Source organism: Uloborus diversus, chromosome 10 (genome assembly GCF_026930045.1).
Source record: "Uloborus diversus isolate 005 chromosome 10, Udiv.v.3.1, whole genome shotgun sequence".
In the NCBI taxonomy this organism is placed as follows: Eukaryota; Metazoa; Arthropoda; class Arachnida; order Araneae; family Uloboridae; genus Uloborus; species Uloborus diversus.
The window spans coordinates 125067153-125088090 of NC_072740.1; the positions used below are offsets into that span (position 1 = coordinate 125067153).

The following is a 20938-nucleotide window of genomic DNA, read 5'->3' on the forward strand; positions in this document are numbered from 1 at the left end:
AAGTGTTTCCCAAATGTTATATCCATATTGTTTGAAGCAGAAAAAGACTTTTCTTGGAATCAGCCATTTTTGACGAGAGAGGGGGCAATCAACAAATAGTGATTCTGATGGAGAAAGTCATAAAGAAACTCCCATTAAAACTAACTTTTTTAAATGCTTTTTTACATGGCCTGAAAACTAAAAAACATATCACATGCAGCAAATGACACAGTATTTTCTTCTCTCCATAAAATCAAAACACTCAATCGTTTAAAATTTCAAATTAACTAGTGTATAATAAGTCGTGGAATGCTGAATAAAAAGCGTACACTTTCTAATTATCGATATTCTTGCGCAGTTGCTTATTAGGGGTTTTAGATAAGGTAAGTACAATTTTTAAAAAAGATTTCACACCCCGATATTACGAATAACCCCGAATTAACGTATAAAAGTTTTGGTCTCAATGAATTCATTAAATTGGGGTACGACTGCATTGACTGTTGGCTGTTAGACACATAAGAGTGACAAGCAGTTGCCGAAACAAAGTAAACATTGACTGACGTAGTTGCGCCAACCACTTGTCATTCTGTTATGTATTTAGCTGCTAATCATCAACATTCTGAACATTTCAAGAAACCATGAGCTGAACTGAAGGTTGGGCATGTGTGAACAGTATTTAAATGTAAAAAAAAAACACACAAGTAATACTGTTTGTTCCCTAAAGTGTGTATGTATTTCAATGGCGGGCTCTATTTTTTGGAAAAAAAAAATAGGAAAATAGGTTTTACATTATATAACCGCTGAAGGCTTTTAAAATTCATAAACATGAGTAAAAGAGATCAAAATGTGCACTACACTTTAAAAACTTTCGGACAGAACCACCAGTAAAATTTTCACTTAAATGCCACAACCTCAACAAAGACCTCAAATGATTTTAAAAATATACAATGAACACAACATTAAATTAATCTCTTTCATATAAATTTAAGAAAAATTATAAAAACTAATAAACTTAAAACCTTACGAATTATTGCATTAAAAATACTTAACAAGGCAGAGGGAAAAGGGGCTAACAGATTACTTGTAGTTTCCATGAATTGACTTTGAAATTGATGACAGCCAATGTGAGAGCATAAGTTGTATACATTAAATTCAAAATTTTTACTTTAACAGCTTGTGCTGTAATAGCCATCTATTGATCTATTTTACTATTATTAGACAAATACATTTCAAAGAATTTGTATTGGGCTGCAAGAAGGAAAATGGTCTATCTCAGGGGTATTCAAACTATGGCCTATGGACCAATAGTTGCCCGCAAGCATATAAAATCTGGCCCTGGCAAAGGGCCAGCTTTTAGCACAAGAAATCAACAAAATCAAAATTACTAGATATGTTTATTTACACTGAGAATTTCTTATGCAGTCACATTTCGTGAGTTTCTATTTTTCGCAAAAATTGGATAAATGCAATATCAATTGTTAAAACATTCAGAATCATCAAGTAATTCAGTTCCTGTATTTTATCTTAGGGCCATATCCAACTCGATTATGTTCTCGTTAATGTTGAATTCCATCTGCCAGTAGCCTAGCAAAAACAGCTTCTTGATGATGCAAGGAAAATTTCTGGCTATGCTATTGGTACATAAAATTGATCATACTTGATTCAATAAAATTCTGGAACAGTTGAATATGCCCCTTAATCTAGCATTTAAAATAATCATTACATTTTTTGCATTGTTTCATTCAAAATTTAGGATAATAAGACCACCAATAAACAAAAGTTAGACTCGTAAGGTAGAGTTGGGATGAATGGGGGAGTGTTGCATTTATTCCAAGATAAAATCTGAATAAGGTTTTCTAGCTTGTCCAGTAAATGTAACAGTAAATGTAAAAGCTGCTATGTCTACTGGACAAGCTGGAAATATTTTTCGCATTTAATTTCAGCAGAAATGCAGCACTGTCCCTTTTCTCTTGACTCTCCTCTACAAGAAAAAGATGTTGGAGAATTTTCTTAAGTCAATAAGGGATTAAGAAGATAAAAAATGTTCTTCACAGACAATGAATGATTTTTTCACGAATAACTAATAATGATCAGTTATGAAAATTTTAATGTCATGGATGTTTGTATGATGGATTTTTGTATGATGAGTTGTCCCTATTGGGAGGAGAGGAGGGTCCTGCGAGTCTAGAGAAATTCTCACATATGGCCCTATGGCCAAAAATTTGGAGACCCCTGATCAATCTGATCCGTTCTTTGATATAATTTTTAAAAATATAAAAAATTCAAATGGAAGTTTCTCTGGAAGCACATGCCCCTTATTTGTCAAAAATATTAAGTATTTAATGAAGAAATTAATACTGTACCTTAATTTTGAATCTTTGCAGTTCAACTTTAGATATAGTATCTGCCTTTGCTATTATGGGTATTATATTGACTTTACTGTCCAATTTCTTCATACACACAAGGTCAATAGACTTCAAACTAGAATTTAAAAAAAAATTTAACTGTATATATGATTGATGCTACACTGTCACCAATATACACAACAATTACACACAAAAAATTCAGTAGCCATTCAAAAAATAGTGTAGAGACATCAATTCTAAAAGCAATTAAATCTGATGTAGTTAAACTGTGTTTTAACAAAACCTACAACACTGTTAAATATTTTTAGAGTTTATAGCAACAACAATAAAGAATGAAAAATGTTTTTAAAATGAAATTGCAATCTGTTTAAGAATTTTAACAGTCCAGTTCTAACATTGCTTACTGTAAAATGTTTCACTTTTGTTTAAAAGTGAGTCTCAAAAGTAAGGCAGAGGACACCATGAAACATTTTCTACATAAAAATGCTATAGGATGTTAGGCGCATATAGCTGGGAAACAAGGCCATCGTTAACTCATGCCATAAATATTTCAGTCCAATTGTAGGCAAATCCAGAAAGAATATCAAGTGCTTACTTCACCTAGGTATGGCTGGTACATAAAAGTATACTTGACATTATGAGAGACGGTAAGGTAGACTTTCAGATTTTGAAAATGATTGGATATCAATGGTCTATATCACTGCAGGAAAAATTTTTGTTTTACTGAAATACCACAGCAGCTGCTTTTTTTTTACACTCATAAAACACACTGTTCTTACAAAATTTTATCTCTGCTTGAACTAGAAATGGAAAAGGATGCACAGAGGGATTGATTAAGAATATTTTCAAAAATGATCATTATCTTTAGATAAAATATGAAGTTTCACTTCAAAAGCAAATGAATTAACTTCTTTAACTTTATTAATTATTACAGTCGACGCTTGTTACAACTACCCTAGTTGTCCAACCAAGATTGGAAATAATAAATAAATATGTACTTTTAATTAAACAAGTTATTAAGCAACATAAACAGTCACAAAAGGTGTGTGACATGCCACGGTAGTGAGAATTCACACGTGTTGTGAACCAAAAATATACTAAAATAAAAGCTGTTATTAAAAAATTGTTGACAGGTTCAAATAGATATATTTTTGATGAAATTACAAAGCATTGTTAAATAATTTGTTCCTTAAAGGTTTTTTTGTAAAAGGCATGTGACAGAAAAGTTACACTTTTTGAAGAATGTCTCATCTGAGAAATACCACATGTGTCTTTCATTCCAAAACATTAAAGGAAGTTTTACTGTATTCAGTAAATTACCGCCCATTAGCCAGGGCTAAAGCTAATTCTAATAAGCACTCTTGGCTTCCTTAAGTGGTTTTCCATCTCCAGCTCAGTCACTTTCCTATGCAGGGCTGATGAGTGCTAATAAGCACGAAACTGCAGTCCTCGGCTGGAAATGACTGAGCTGGTGGTGTATTTCAAGTTTTACTGATTTTAAAGTCAATTTTATCAAGAATTCTACATAGGAAAGTCATTGGCAGAGGCTTTGTCCTTAGAGCATCTTCAATGAAAGAACATCTGGCTGCTTTAGTTCAATACAACAACATCTTCAAAAAGCGATTCTGAAATTTCTATATAGATGCATGTAGAGTAAATCATGCATTATCTAGTTCAATACTGAGACATGCTAAACTCCCAACTGGGTCTCACTTTCTAATATCATCTTCCTTGGAACACTTCCTATAATATAGTCTAGGGGGGAAATGATTAAATGAGTTTTTCACAGAATAGCAATTTTAACATCTAAGTATTGAATTAAAGCAGTATTAATGTAATAGTTTTTGTCCAAATCAAAAAGTAGCTTTTTACTTGTTAAAAAGTGCATCAGACCCAAACCTAATTACAACATCAAGTAGTCCCCCTTTTTTAACCCTCTTAGTTGCAATTGCAAACATGTGGGATATAAAATGTGATGCAATTGCAATAAGAGCTTGAGGAAGCTCTCAAGATGGTTGCTAGTGTGGAGGAAAGTTAACACAATTCCTCTGAATGGTAAAAAGCATTGAACTCCAGTTTAAAGGGATGTTTATTATTCTTGACACTCTTTTGCTTTTCAAACATGTATATTCAGAGAACCTTCATACTTATCCTCGATAACTGCTGTCTTAGCATTTGAAGAAGTGTATTTTTAGTAAGGAAAAAAAAATCTTTTAAAATAACAAAAAAAAAAAAAATCAAGACAAACTTTCACACTCTCATATAAACTTTAAGGTTTTCGTGATCATTTTTGAAACTTTCATGATTTGCAAATTTTGCAAAAATGTTCATTCTTTAATAAGTTTGCTCAGTTAAAGAAGTAAGCATGAGGTTCAAAATAACATAAATCACATTTTTTTTTAAATATTAACATTACATATGCCTCTATACTAACGTGAAATATTATACAAATGCATAAACATACCCATGACCAGTTGGACAAATAAAATATAGACACACATGAATTCTTGTATCATGGTATGTTACAAGAGAACGTTTGATTTTCAGTTCTTCTTGAAGAAACATTTCAAATTGAGTGTCTATGTAGTCCACTATAGCTTTAAAGCTGAAAAACAGAAGTCACTGTTAATTTTTCTTGCAAACTGAGTTAAAATTACAAATAAGGAAATAAAACAATAACAGGCATCCAAAATACAATACAAAGCAAATAATGTTTCACTAAGCTATATCTCCAAGAATTTTTAATTAAAAATATATAAAAAAGCGATTTTTCATTAAAAACACAAAAACTGTAAACTGTTTCTTCATTTTTCACCTAAAAAGGGGTGAAAAACTCTTTGAAATAAATTATTTAGGACTAACAAAGTTATGGCATTCCCGCCAAAAAAAAAAAAAAAAAAAAACCTACGCTTTTGAGAAAAATACACGATTAATTTCATGAATGTTACTTTTTTTAGTACTTTCTTACAAAATATATTTTTTTTCTGGATGAACATTGCTATCACTGAAACAAAAAAAAGGTTGAATTAAGTCTAAATTAGATATTCCGACAAAATTATTCATACTAAAATTAGTACGTTATAACTTTTGAAACATAAACTATCTACAGTAGCATTAATAATTTACAAAATTATCTTCATGCCTGAAACCGCACCTCTGGCTTTTAAACAATATCTTTAAGAAATATTTCAATAACTACAATTGCAAACCTTAACACAAATAATTTTAATTTTCTTTATGTTTAAAATAATTTTGAGTTTTAGAAATTCCAGTCTGCGGAAAAGAACTAAACAGTTCCAATAAAAAAATTTAAATTACTCGCATTTCAATGCAATTTGACTTACAGGAAACGGCTGTAATGTGAGTTTTTCTCAAGTAACTAGTTTTAGAGCTAACATGAATGGAATTTCATCTCTTTAGTATAACTGGCAACAGAAGTTCCTACACCCTACTAGTCTAAGAATCGCTTTGTTAATGAATAAAAATAACCAGTCTGCATTTTTATTAACTTATTTCATCATGAAAGTTGAAGATATATATGAGCCCATAAGAGGCTTGTTTCATCTTAAGTTCATGAAGAAGGAAAGAAAAAGAGAGTTTCTGACAATGTAAGAAAAGGTCAAGATTCTGGATAGCAATTAAAAAGTGTCAATGGTCGCATGGAAATTAGGTAAGAGTGAATCTTCCATACATACAATTAAAAGTCAAGAAAAGGAAATCCACAAAAGCTCAGAACTTAGTTTCAATATTGAAGTTTACAGACTAAAAGCTTGTATAAACAAAATGTAAACATGGAAAAAAGAAGCTGATCTTGTACTGTGGATCAAAGATACCAGGAAATGAGGTACAGTGATGAAAATGTTTAAAGGAGAGTAAATCATAGTTTTGGATTATATTTTTGCCGCAGTTGACATTTTTTTAAGAAACTGCCATTATTCAATTGGGAATACCTTCTGTAACAAATTTTACACTTGGATAGTTGAATTGGGTTAAAAAAAAAAATTGAGGACCGTATCCGTATCCGCGGATCTTGACACTAATGATCCATATCCGTGGATTTACTTTTGTAACGATACGGCACATCACTAGTTCATTACATTTCACTTTCCTCCTTTTTATATTGTTTAAATACAAAATTAGAGACAAAACGATCCAGTTTTTTTTTTAATTTGGGACTCTACTTATATGCAGATTTTCAATTTTCCCCCCGATTTTTCTCCTAAAAGTAGGGGCGTCGACTTATACGTGAGTATATACGGTACTTAAGAACACTTTAAAATTAATAGCCCAGAACGCACCTGAAAATAAATGCAATACAAACAACACAATAACGATTTATTTTTATCTCAATACCAATTCTTTATTCACTGATTAATCCCTACACACAGAAAAAAATATATGCAGGTCAAAATTTGCAAAAAATTTTCCTGTAACCAATAGAATGCGATAAAATTAGTTACACCCCATAAGTTCATTTCACATAGAATTTTTTTTCCTATATGGATGTTGATTTACAGAGTAGTGGATCAGATGAAGAGTGGCAGATTTTTTTGGTACATGCAGAGCTTTTTTGACTCAGAATAACTGGCAATGCTATACATAAGCATACATATGTGTTTCCTCCATCCCCCAAAATGATTACTGCTATGCTTTGACTTGTATAAAATTAAAAACATCCATTTCTTGACTTATACAAATTGATATTTTTAAGTTGAGATTTTTATGAAGACAATAAGGCATTTTATTTATATACCTTATAAAGACAAGAGAGTATGCTCTCAATTGTTGGTAATCTGGGTTCCAGGATTAATATGTACTTTGATGGAAAAAATGAGTCATATAAATTTTGAAGCAAAAAAGTTTATAATTCAAATGAACCATACAGTTAGAGGTATACAAATTTAGAACCTGAAAAATCACCACATGGTGAGTAAAAGAAGAAAGTGATGGAAAATTATCAAAAGAACCTGTTACTTTTGATTTGCCTGCATTTCATCATTTATTAAAATTGTATGTGAAGAGAGTTTCATGCTATATATTTATCACGTAGAATAAACTTATCAAATGTCTGACACAGAAAAAATAAACAAAAAACCCTAGCAAAATATTCAATAGGTAAAACCAAAAATAACTTACCTATCCTGTTTATCAATCTGATCTCCATAGCCAATCGTATCGACGATAGTCAATTTCAAGTTAACATTTTTTTCTTGAAGATCTGTTAAAATGAAAGGAATATAGTTAATGAGGGATAGGAAAGAACATCGTTTTTTGAAAATAAACAGATCTATTAAAACGAAAGGACTATAGTTTATGAGGGATAGGAAAGAACATTGATTTTTGAAACTAAACAAATTAAATCTGAAAAAAACTAAAAAGATCATGTATTTAACTATACTGCAGTGGGAAAGTGAAGTAATCTGCAAATTTTTCCTGCATTTTTTTCATTTATTGTACTTCAGCTTTATTGTACAAGCTTGCATATTTGGTTTTTGCTAGAAATAAAGAACAAAAAAATGTCAAATTCCAACATTTCACTATTGTTAGTAGAGATTCCAAAAGGTGTTCCTCTAAATATCTCAAAAGTCATTTCTGGACATACTGCGCTTTACCTTCTCATGGTAAAGCACACATGGTCTCTTACTCTTCATATACATTAGCATATTTATAACAATCCCTAAAAAATATATCGTGGACAGGATCCAACAAATCCTGGATGTCTCGGGTAGCTTTAAAAAAAGTCTAGGTGACTAGTCGTTTTACAATGAGAAAAAAAAAAAATCCAACAAGAATAATTTTTTATCTAGAGTTATCACTCTTTCTACAGTCTAAAAATTCCAAGTAAAGTGATCATTTATAAGCAAAGTAATATTGACTTGCGTGTGTGGAATGTAACAAACAAAAAAGTTAATAGTTGGGAATTTAATTCAGAGTTGAAGAATTTAGTTATTTAGCCACCAGATCAACTCCAGAATACAGCATTTAATTTAAATAAATATTCTACAGCAAATGAAATTACAGTTAAACAGTGCTTTGGTAGGATAAATAAAGTAGCGACTCTCAGAAATTGAGATGACATTGCTTATTGAATATGCTACATTTGCTCATTGATTTAAAAGAATGAAAAGTTTAAAATTGCTTTTCATAACAAATTTAAAATTTGATAATACATATCTAAAATAACATGTTTTGAAATGAGTAGGTTTATAAAGAATTAGTTATTTGCAATTATTTTCCAACTTCAAAGAGGGAAGAGTTGATTATTACTTTTTAAACTACATACATGGTAAATAAAGATCTGATAACAAAAATTAATAACATTCACTAATTTGTTTCAAAGTAATTATTTTTACAGCAACTATATCTAACTTCTTTTGACAGATTTTTATTCTGAGCTATTTAGCACAAAATTGGGAATAATTGAACATTGCTTTTTACAAATAATATGGATTTAAAACAATGATCAACTCAAATTGTTTTTAAATATTAATTAAAAGCAGTAGGTCGTAACAATACAAAAAGGGAAAGATTGAGCAGAGGATTGATTGATTCAGGGCATTTAATGCTAATCTGACTCCTCAGTCGAAAGCAGAGGCTCCTAACCTGGGAGACAATCGCCTCTAAAGAGGCTATTACGCTCCTCAATGGGGAGATAAATTTGGGAAGGATGATAGTGAGTAGTTAGACATAATAATAAGCAAGCAAATATCGACATTGAAAATCTAAATGCAACAGATGTTTCAAGTTCAGACAAAAAATCATGAGTTCAAAAAAATATAATTAAAGTTCAAGAGCTTACTCCTCACACCTAATTTGAACTTGATCATGGCCGATGATATTATTTCATCATTCATGGCCAAATTTGATATTCACAAGGCAAACATTGATCATAAAAAGCCCTCAGGCACTTAAAAATATTCGAAGACTGATAACGAAATTTCTGAAGACGAAATCCTAATTTTACCGATCCCCTGGCCTGTTAAAAACTAGCTTGGAATCAAGATTTTTAATACTAGGGTCAAAGCTAGGAATAAAGGATCAGATTTTAGATCTCTTTTCTTCAGAACCTGTAGAAGTTTGATAACTCTTTTCAGCCTCTTTAAGTCAAAAAACATCTTCAAGCCCCTTTGCTTCAAAGGGGATTCCTGCTTGAATTTGATGAACATAAAGCTTGACATTCATATTTTAACTAAACTCCACCAAGTGCAAGGCAGCAATTGAATTGCTAAAAATTATCAAATGTGTATTCACCCCCGCCCCTTTTTTCTTCTCCGAACTTTTAAGTGTCAATTATTTCAATTCCTCCAAATTCAGATTTTAGAAAGAAAATAAATTTATAAAAAATGTATTGCTGTTTCAACATGACTATGTCAAAGCCAAAAGGAAGGGTTAGGATTTTAGCAGTCTATGTATGTTTGTCTTTACATATGTTCCCTTCTAGCGCCTAAACTATTCATCTGATTTTGAAGGCTAAGGTGTTAATTGATTCATTATTATAGCCCAGGTAACATAAGCTACATTTTAACCAACTTCAACAATAACAGGAGACTATTTTTTGACATTAGCAGTCTTGTATTTACATATGATTCAACACAGCGCCTAAACTATTTATCCAATTTTTACGAATAAGGTGTCAATCGGTTTGTTATTATGGCCTGAGTAACATAAGCTACATTTTAACCAACTTCAAAAGTAGAACAAGATGATTTTACATTGTAAATTTTGATTGTAACTGATTTTTGTAGCCTGCATTTTAATTAAATTTATTAATAACCTGAGTAAGGGAACAAAAGGTAAGAAACAAGTTAGGTGTTTATTATTATAGTCTTTTGAGATCTACACTACTAACTGCTTTAGATCTACAATACTTATTGATTTTTAGATCTACACTACATACACATGTAAACAAATGACCAGGCCCAGGGAGTTTAATGTATATTTATTAAAAATAAAGAACAAAAGTTCACATTAAAAATTAAACATTACCATATGTATTTGCTTTTAATTTCACAGATGGTAAGTTATGTGCACTTGGGCTTGAGTCAAAATTTGTGTTAAATAGGGAGTCCATTAAAGTAGACTTTCCGATACCAGTCTCTCCTAAAAAAAAAAAACATATTAATACTTAGACCTTTCAAAATAATATATACTCTAAAAATAAACTTGAAGATAATTTCAACAATGTAACTAGAATACAACGTTAATTCAGGACAAATAAATTTCATTTAAAGAAACTAAGATTAATAAATTCTTTAACAGCAAGCAAGAAATAATAATCCAACTAAAAGAATAATAATACAATAAAACTACATTAAAATGTACTCCAATTGAACAGCATGATATTAAACAAAGAAATATTAGGTAAACAAGATTGTTTTAATGTTGTTATCAATGAATTGCTGTAAAGGATGTTTCTCAGCTTATCTGTTCTTTTCTTTTTTTTTTTTTTTTTTTTTTTTTTTTGAGGGGAGAGGGTATTATTTACAGACTAAACATAAATAGTTTTCAACTGTCTTGGATTCGAAGCAGTGAAATTTGATAAATAATTTTAGTTATTTGGTGCAAACATTTTTTAATTGAAGATAAAATGTTTACCATTCTGCAAGAAGTTAAAACCTAAACAACATTAAAATTATTTATAGCTACTTGCAATCTTAACATTTTTATGATTTTAATATTTATGCAGTTTCTGTCGCAATCTTTAACAAGTTAAAAGTTGCAAACTGGAAGTGTCTATATTTGTGCAGTTGCAAAGAGACATCATTCCTAAACAGATATTGAATATTTGCTCCTATTTTTAACCAGATTGTTTTTGAAAAGTTATTTTGTATAGATATTTAAAGATTTATTGAACTCCAAAGCTTGAAAGAGAAGAATATTTAGTTCAAAATATTTACTTCCATCATGAAAATGTTTATTGCTATTTATAATATTCTATATGAATTAAATAATTATAAATTAGAGTTTATACTAAATTTTTCACTTTTGTGCTGTTTTTCATAAGCAATAATTTTTCATGTGCATAAATTGTTGCACGTAAATTTTAAATTTCATTATATTCATTTGTTGTTAATTACCAATTTACTTTTAACAAGGATGAGAGTGGTCGGAGAGCAAAAAAAAAATGAAATCCAAAAAAATTCATGAAATCATGCGGAAAAGGGATGATGTTCATAACTGCATCAAAATAGCCCCTAGAAGTCATGATATCAAGGGGAAAAAAGGTTAATTTACCAGTTTCAAAGATAATACAAATATTTTTCCCTATTAATTATGTTTGAAATAATTGGGTAGTAATTAATACATGGCACATATTGTTTGAAAGCAAAATATTTTTTCACGATAAAAAAAAAAAAAAAAAGAAAACCTGCAGTTGCATCATGAAATTCCAAACATATTAACAGTTTGTAAAGCCAACGAAGCATGTGTTTGACATCGCTGGCATGTTTTCTGAATTTTCATTTTTGGCAGACATCAAGGAAGAGGGGGAATTAGAGGGGGAATAACAAAACGGGGATCAAAAATAAGGAAAAATCAAAATCTTTTCAGATTTTAAAGAAAAGCAAGATTGTTATGAGGCCTGAAAGAGGCAAAAAAAGGGGGGGGGGGGGAGTTTTAAAAGCCAACATAAAAATCTGGAAAAATCTCATCCCTGTTTTAACTTTTACTTTAAAAAATCTAGATCATTAAAATGTATTAATTCAAGTTCAAACTTCAAACGTATTTTATATTTAAATTTTCATTAATGTTATTAATAACTTAATTGATAATGTTGTAACTGATTTTTTTCTTTTTATCAAATTAAGAGGATAGGGGGAGAAAATCTGTCAAAGTACCCTAAAGATTTTCATAAGGTACGTTAGAACACATGTTGTTAATCATTTTCAAAAAAAAAAAAAAAAACATTTATTTACACCCTCATGTCAAAATACATCAATTCTTAGGGAAATAGAATGGGAAAATAGGGAATTCTAATGTTAGAAATTTTTTGAAAACTATTCTTTTCTGGAATAGTTTTCAAAAAATTTCTAACATTAGTTATTGAGGAATATTTTTTCTGCAAATAGCTACAGTTTAATCTGAGAGAACTATACCTGACAACTTTTACAAAATTGCAACTTTTTAAAGGGACAAAATATAAATTACTTTTAATAGAGAACAGACTTTGGGCAGTCACTTACAACAGGGGTAGAAGTGACCGCCTTGTCACATATAGGACATTTTCCACAAAAAATATAGGACAAATATAGGACACATTATATGAATATTTTTGCTATGAAAAAAGAAATAATACATATCATATATTATTCAGTTATTCTTATCAATGATTTTGTTTAAAAAAAACCTCAACAAAATACCTTACATCTCAACAAAATACCATCTATAATGACTTTCCTGTAGTTGAAAGAATAATTTTTGAAAAGGTGTACTTTATAGACTAAATAACTAAACAAAATTTGAACAAAGATAATTTTTATTTTTTCTTCCTTACTCATGACCCACGTACTAATTCCACTGCTCTTAGATTTTATATCTAAACTGAACCCTTTACCACTTGTATTAAGAACAAACAGAGCTTGAGAAGGATCCTTCTGACGTTTTTCAGAGTTTTCTTTATGCTTGAATGTTTTAGCATGCTGCCTCAATTGCGAAAATCCACTATTGCTTATGGGCACTGAACAGTTGCAAAAACGGCAAAAAGCGGTAAAATCATCTTTTCCTTTAGTGCACCATGCACCAAAATTTGTAGAATTAATGTCCTCCTGGTTCAACAGCTCCACACGAAATGTTGTTAAGCGATGTGATTTTGCCATTATAATTCTACTTATTACAACAAACTACGTTTTAACATCATAAGGAACTAACCATTCCACGATCCCAAAATTCCACAAAAAGAAGATTGCAAAAAGAAAATTAGAACATTCCGATCAGAAAATGCACTGAACGCAAAATTATACCAACGGAAACGAAAACCATGATGGAAAACAAAACAAACGGCTGTTGCCCCCCCCCCCCCCCCCAAATGCAAAATTCTAAAACCAACTTCAGCATTAGTTCTCGAAACTCCACCCACTATAGAGTGACGTCACATTGCTGTAGCCAATGAGAGATGATGCCTGTAGCAGAATTTAGTCAGTTGAGTTCTTTAATTTGAAATTCCTTTGGGCACGTACTTTCAGCGAAAAATCCGATGTCAGAAAGTTTATTTACCGTTCTTTTTAAAAGATATATTTGGTATAAAACGGGAACATAGGAAATATAGGACATTTTTGAAAAATATAGGAAATATAGGACGATTTTGATGCTTTTTTTGAAAATATAGGATATAGGATATATAGGACTACTTCGACCCCTGTTACAACCATAAAAAGAGTTAAGTATAACAAGTTTCACTGAAATTTGAGATCATGGATGTTGGGTGTGATTGCACCAACTCAAAATAAAAAGTTTTGTGGAGCCTCAGATTCCTTTTAAGGTGAGTAAAAAAATATTTAAAATACAGGGTGTACACAATTCAATCATTTATTTAAAAAATTAAAAACTTTTTTTTCATTGAATAATCAAGTTATAAATATCAGAGCCAGTTTTTTACATGAGAAGATTGTTAATAAGATTATTGGTACATTATTCCTATCGGTACAACACCAGGGTGCCTCCACATTCATGAAAGTTAAAATTAAAACATTTTTAATTTTCAGGATGCACTCAAAAGTATTCAAAAGCAAATAATTCAAAATATTTCTCCAAAATGAAAAGCTGTCAACTTTGGAAAAGGAAAAAATTAGGATATTCAGCATATAGGAAGCATCAACCAATTAGGTACCCAATATTTGGTATACTGTTTATTTGGCAAAACGATTATTCAGTTCAGATATATAATTTAATATTCAGTAAACAAATTTAAATTTTTGACAATTGGTAAACAAACATACTATTTAGGCAATGAATGAAAGTTATAGTATAGTGAAACAATACAAAATTAATACACTATTACTTACTAATATCACATTCAAAACAATTTTAATGTCAAAAAACACTCAGATGTTAAGTTACAATTTTGCCACTCTTAAATTTTTTTAGCTCTTATGACACATTACATTCAGGGGCGGATCTAAAGGGGGGGTCATGGGGGCCATGGCCCCTTCCAAAGCCTTGTGATTGTAGGAATTTTTTTAAGGAAAAAAAAGAGAAAAAATATTATGAGAAGATAACAAAATTTAACACATGTATTTTACTGAAAAAGAAGTATAAGCCTTAATTGGGAGATAAATTACATCCCTATCCTCAAAACAATTTATTTCCAAAATTTTTCTCCATCTTTTACATCATTCTTTTCTAACTGCAGACACTTGGACGATCTCTAAATGCTGCGGTTCTCAGGGTATACATATTGTTCACAAGACCAAAAAGAGCCTAAATGTTCATTTTTATGGCTTTAATTTCGAAACTAGGAGAGGAGAACCCCCTTTTCCCATGCCCTTTTACAAATGCCTTGAAATGTAGCAAGAAATTTCATTTTAAGTCTTTTATTCGGAAAAAATGTCAACAGAAACTAGCTTATCCAACCCTTATCACTTAACTTGCTTAAAAGCAACCTAAATGAATTTTTTTGGGACTTCAATTACAAACGAGTTTTGATAGGACCCCCTCCCTCCCTAGTTTATATCGTGATGATAGCTTTAAAAAGGGGTTTTTTAGAGGAGCTTACGAATCGTCCATCCCTTTCTAAAATATGTATTAAAAAAATTAAAAATCGAATTTTTAGAACCTTAAAGGCAAACTATTTAAAGGAAGGAAGGATTCTAAGCACCTTCACACTTCCTTAAATGTAAGCAAACATTACCTAATGGTGCATTTTTAGGCTAGACAGCTGAAGAGCACCCCTCCTCTTCTTACTTCTCAATGTACAATGACAGAATATTTTGGTTTCTAAGCTTTATTTTCAAAAAGTATTTTGTGGTCAGCGCCCGAAACCTGACCTTTCTCCGTACATCATCAAAAATAAACAAAATGCGTTTTTAGTTTCCTAATTTTCAAAAATTACTTGGACATTTAAATTTTGAAACATTTTCAAGGTAGATTCCTAAATCCACCCCCCTCACCTAATGTCTCGTTACCCCGAAAATTGAGTTTTTAAAACTTCATTTTAATAAAATTTCTGGGGAGTTATCAGGGCCCAATTTCCCAATAGGCAGAGTAGGCAGCTGCCTAGCGCAGCAAATTTGCTATTATAATACACATTTTATTAATTAAATTGTTATTCTTGAAAGTAAAATATTAGCCTTCTTTCATTTTCCACAGAGACAATTTTTCTTGTAATTTAATAATGATCACTTTCACACATCTTATGAAAATCAAATGTTTTTCAATCATGGTATTTGCCCAATCGTCAGCAATATTTGCCGAATAAGAAATTTTTTGGGAGATCAGTGATCATTTCATCGGGGCGCCTCAGAATGTAAAACGCCATCATTTCTTCATAAGTTTGACAGTTTGAATCTGGGGAACACTTTTTTACGTTTTTGTGAGTCAAGGATATTTTGCTTCTTTTAGGGGGGAGGAGGTGGCAGATTTCAAATTTGCCAACGTGGAGCTAAATTCGGCCCTGGGGAGTTTGTTCAAAAATTTTGGATGGCCCCTCCCAAAACAATCGGCTGGATCCGCCACTGATTACATTAACCTTTAATTCATTCTAAAATGTAGCAGTGACCGGATAAAAAAAACTCATAATTAATGTTTGTAAATGACTCAAGTGACAGATTTTTTTTTCTTTTTTTTTAATATGCAGCTAATAGGAAAATATTTATAATTTCACAAATATTTCAAAAGGTGATTAATAATGTATGAAAAAAACAAATGGATATTTAATTTTGCAGTATTTTAATTTCCAAAGTATATCATATAAAATGTTAAATATTGTTTAAAAACAAACTAATTAACAATTTAATTTTTGCAAGCAAAGTTTAATAATAGTAATATATTGTGCAGGAAAATTAGGCAATCAGCATTACGTGTTAAACGGAATACATTTACATTTTACAAATGACAAAAAAATAGATACACATTTTTTTTTAACTTTAAATTAAAGGAAATATTAGTTAAAGGGCTGTTCCACGGAAAAGTCAACTGCTTGCCCCGCACATTACGGGTCATATATTTCAATAAAAAGTAATAATTTTCAAGGGCAATGAAAATATTTTTTGCGAAAGATATCACACATAAGTTTATAATTTGGAAATCAGAAATATTTGTTCATAAATATTTTAAAGTATTATTTTGAATGACATATATGAGGAGTTACAAACGGGACAAAATGGTCGTTTTTTGTGGAATGGCCATAAAATTGATAATTGATGCACTAGAAGAAATTAATTTGGTTTTCTGAAAAATTTATCGAGTTTGAACGCGTAGATCCAACAATGTCGCTCTAACTACCTAATCATTTAGTAAAAATCAGAACAAAAGCACTAGGTAATCACTAGTGTAAGCACAACAATTGTTCGAAAAGCAAAAATGTCAAAAAATAACTGAATATTTTACTAATAGTTTTGTTTTAATTTTTAGAAGATTATAATAAAGACAATAACCTATAAGCAGTGCTAAAAAGAGTGCTACACACTTTTAACAAAGAGCTAAAATTAACTTATGCCTATTTTCCATCCTTTGTGCAGAAAAGTAAAATTAAAATAACATTTTATTGCACAAATTTGCAGATTAATGCAGACAGTTTTAGCACAACAAGGATTGCCTTTTTCAATGCGGTTCAGAAGTGAGCTTATGGATGGGTAGACACCCGAAAAAAGCAACGAGGAAGAAAGCAGCTCAAAACGTAAAAATAGCAGATTGACCGAGCACCAATGAGAAAATTATAAACCAATAAAGAACCAATAGGGTAGCAAACCATGAGCAAAAGCAATCTCACAGGTAAAAAAACCTATGGAAGAAAAAATTCGATTTGTGGAAGTTTAAGCAACCGAAGTTAAAATTAAAAAGACAATTTCAACAACTGAATTCAAACGAAAAAAAAAACTTCGGAAAACGAACAAAACAAAATTTTGCAAAAAGAAAAATAAAGACAAATAGAAAGGAAAAAATGCCGACTGAATTATAAAAATGAAACTAAGTTGAAAATAAACTAAGTAAGATAAATAAAAATTAATGGAAAAAAAAATATTTAAAAAAAGAAAGATAAAAAATGAATGGGGAAAAGACATAATGAAATGAAATAAAAAAATACCAATCATACCTATACATAAGATATTGAACGCAAATCCTTCTTGAACAGATCTCTTAACCAGCTGATCAGGTAAACTGTCAAATCCAACATGTCCTTGCAGTTTTAAGGCCCGGAAGGTTTCATTCATCTGAAATATTAAAATAAATCAACCAATCTGAAATTAGTACATCTACATATGCCTTTAATTAAGAAACATTTATTTTTACAACTGCAAATTAAAATTACAAGGACTCAACTAAACTGTTTTAAATTATAAATTACTAAATTAGCAGAATGAAATACTTTTACATGAAATACACCGCCAGCTCAGTCAATTCCAGCCGAGGACTGAAATACTTTTATTCTCCATTGATTAAACCATCCTTATGATGCTACAAAGTCTTTTTTTTTAACCCATTTTAAAAGCAAGATCATCTGCTCTTTGCCGCATTAACGAACCGTTTACTCATACATCCTTTTCCCTGACATTCATAAATCAGTTTAAAAGCAGATTGAACTTCACCATCTCTTCCAGCACAGTTTTGCATGCTGTTTCATTTTTCATAACTTTGTTTTCAATCTCGTCACAACCTTTTAGTGACTTACAAAAATTACGTTTATTGGTCCGCAGCATTTATTTAACTCATCATGATTAAATTATCAAAGCCTTTTAAAATGTCACTTTTTCCCTTGACAGTTAAATCATTGCTCTTCTTCTCCATGGCTAAAATGTTTGACCGTTTAGAATGAAGTTTCTAGTGTGGAGAAAAATTCTTCTACTTTATTAATAAGAAAAAAATTCCTTTTCCCAGAAGCTACTAGTCAGGGTTTGCCTTTATTTCTGTTGAGGAACAAAAAAGGAGAAAAACTGAAAGTTTATGAAAAATTGATAACAATTAATGAAGACACTGATCACAATATCTGAATTTTCTTAACAAATGTTAGTTTACAAGTGTTGCGGGACTTCATGATTCTGATAACATTATGCGAATGATAACAACGTTGATCACATTAAACAGCGCCTATTGTACTAGCAAATTTCAAAGACAATTACATTCATTTTAATTGGGTATGTAACTTAAGAAATTTTTGAGGAAAAAAAATTCTAAATTTAATTATATAATATTCTTTTAAAAATTTTGAAGAAAAAAATTTTTTTTGTATTTTAATGAACACATCCAAAATTTTTCAGAGTGGGACTATGAATGGATCAGCAGATACAGGAAATAATATGCAAAACTTTTGCTAAAATGTGCTTTAAAATGTCATAAATAACTCAAGTTACGAAAACTAGAAAAGTACACCACCATATTTTAAAGATAATTATACGTATTTTTATTCGATAGAAATTTTTTTTAAGGAACATATATAACCTTTGGTAGTGTAGTCAGTAAATAATGATGTAAGCAAAATCACGGGAAAATGGATTTTCAGAGCACAGAATTTTTAATAAAATTAAAAAGAAATTTTATTTGTGTCTTATTTGTGTCTCTTAACAAAGCATGGAATTAGCCAAAAGTGAGAAAACTCTGATTCCCATAGTGGAGACAAAAGAAAGTGGCATAGCAAGGCATTGTGCGAATCGTCTTGCACCGCCAGGGGCCTCACAACAAAACTTAAGATTCATGTCATAAAATACCCAAAGATCCAAAGTTATATAATCGAAATAAAAATAATAATATTCTGTGAAACATGCAATCAAAGTGATTCAATTTTGTAATAAATGCATGAAAGAGAATCAATGTAAAGAGATCCAATCACAATAATTGATTATACTCCTAACCTTTTAATTTTCTTCTGTGTGACCTTTTTTCTCTCTTTTTTTTTAATTAACTCTTTTTTTTTAACACATTAGTAACATTATCAGTTTCATTACCATTTTATAATATATCCTATGGTGTATTTTTAATCTATTTTTGTATTTATATGGTAGGATGCAACACACTATTCTTCAAACGTAAAAAATTGCAATTTGTGAGGAAATCCTTAATTTTATGCACGAAAAATAAAGGTCAAGTTTCGTGGTCTCCATTCCCCATGTGGTCACCTAGTTTGAAAGAGTGGCGACATAAAAAAACTTTTTCAGCGAACACCAAGCATTTTACAAGCTTAAGCATTTTCTGTATTAGTGTGCAAATTAAATCAATAAAAATACTGAAATATGCTTTCAAAGTCTATACGCATTGCTGATTGATCGACTTTATATGAATTTTCCGTACCATTAAAAGCAATATTTGTTTTGATTTGCTTCAAATATTACTTTTTGTTATTATCAGGGGCCTTGCATAATTCAATTGCCCACACCCAGTTTTGTTGTTGCTACACTTTTGACAAAATGATTGGATTTGTCATATGAAGTATAAAATTAGAAGGGAAAATAACGGGAATTTTGAATACATTGTGTAGATATTTCTGAATGATAATAAGTTGCATATATTGTGTTATAATGCTTATAATTATTTTTATATGATTCTAATGAATAACAATACTGAAATATTCAGAATATTGTTAAATAGATATGTGAAATGATTTATAACTCTGTAAAACGCAAAACCTTTGGTCCTAAGAAGTGCGCTATAACGATACTAGACTAAATTTTTATAATATACTGAAAATTATTTCTTTACGTACGAACAAACCATGTGGTGACTAATGTTATGACAATTATCAATTGTCAGTTTTTAGAACAAGGGAGTTATTTATCTCCCTCACCCCCACCCAAACTATCCTCACAGATAAAACCTAAAAAATAAACATAAGACAAGCCAATTGAAAAGAAGGAAAGTGTTTGATTTTATAGCAAAAAAAAAAAAAAATACCACATAAGATGAGAACTATGACTTAGCTGAATTTATCGCGACAAAACAGGTTCAGATTAAACATGTCATTGAGTAAATTCAATTGATCTTTTCACTTACACTACAGCTTCGCTCCACTTCTGCCGCTGCCATTTTCGCACTCTCATGCAAATTAATAATGCAAAAACAGACAATTGATTACTATTTTACTGAATGTTTGTAGTAAATACAGTAATTCTTATCCAATATACAAGTGCAACAAAGCATTACACAAATAAAACAACTTTGTTACACCCACACTACAATAACAGCACTTTTCACTTCTTTTCTTCCGGAAGCGTTTAACCGCACCTCCACAAAGTGTTGCCAAAAACGTTTTTCCAAGTAATAATAGAGCGTCACAGCCGTAGCCTACGAGGATGCGACGCTTCTCTGTTTGAGGAGCCTGTCATTTTCGACCGATTTCCGAAACTGAAAGGGGACCAGAAATATAGTAAAGGAAATATTGTTGGATACTTTAAAGTTTAGTTTCTAAGGTACTTCAATGAAAGAAAGTCACTCCAAATAATGTTCATAAT

The 20938-nt window shown here is 30.5% G+C and overlaps 1 protein-coding gene across 1 annotated transcript in view; it reads right to left on the reverse strand.

Annotated features, from left to right (window-relative positions):
- LOC129231268 (septin-2-like) overlaps positions 1-20703 on the reverse strand; it is a 33681-nt gene extending 12978 nt beyond the window's left edge. The window contains exons 1-6 of the mRNA XM_054865551.1: positions 20481-20703; positions 17593-17710; positions 10332-10445; positions 7482-7563; positions 4810-4950; positions 2343-2460 (exon numbers count right to left, since the gene is read on the reverse strand). Of these exons, the coding sequence (XP_054721526.1) occupies positions 2343-2460; positions 4810-4950; positions 7482-7563; positions 10332-10445; positions 17593-17710; positions 20481-20513 (606 nt within the window). The 5' untranslated portion in view covers positions 20514-20703. The remainder of the gene's footprint in view (positions 1-2342; positions 2461-4809; positions 4951-7481; positions 7564-10331; positions 10446-17592; positions 17711-20480) is intronic.
- Positions 20704-20938: the final 235 nt, after the last annotated feature.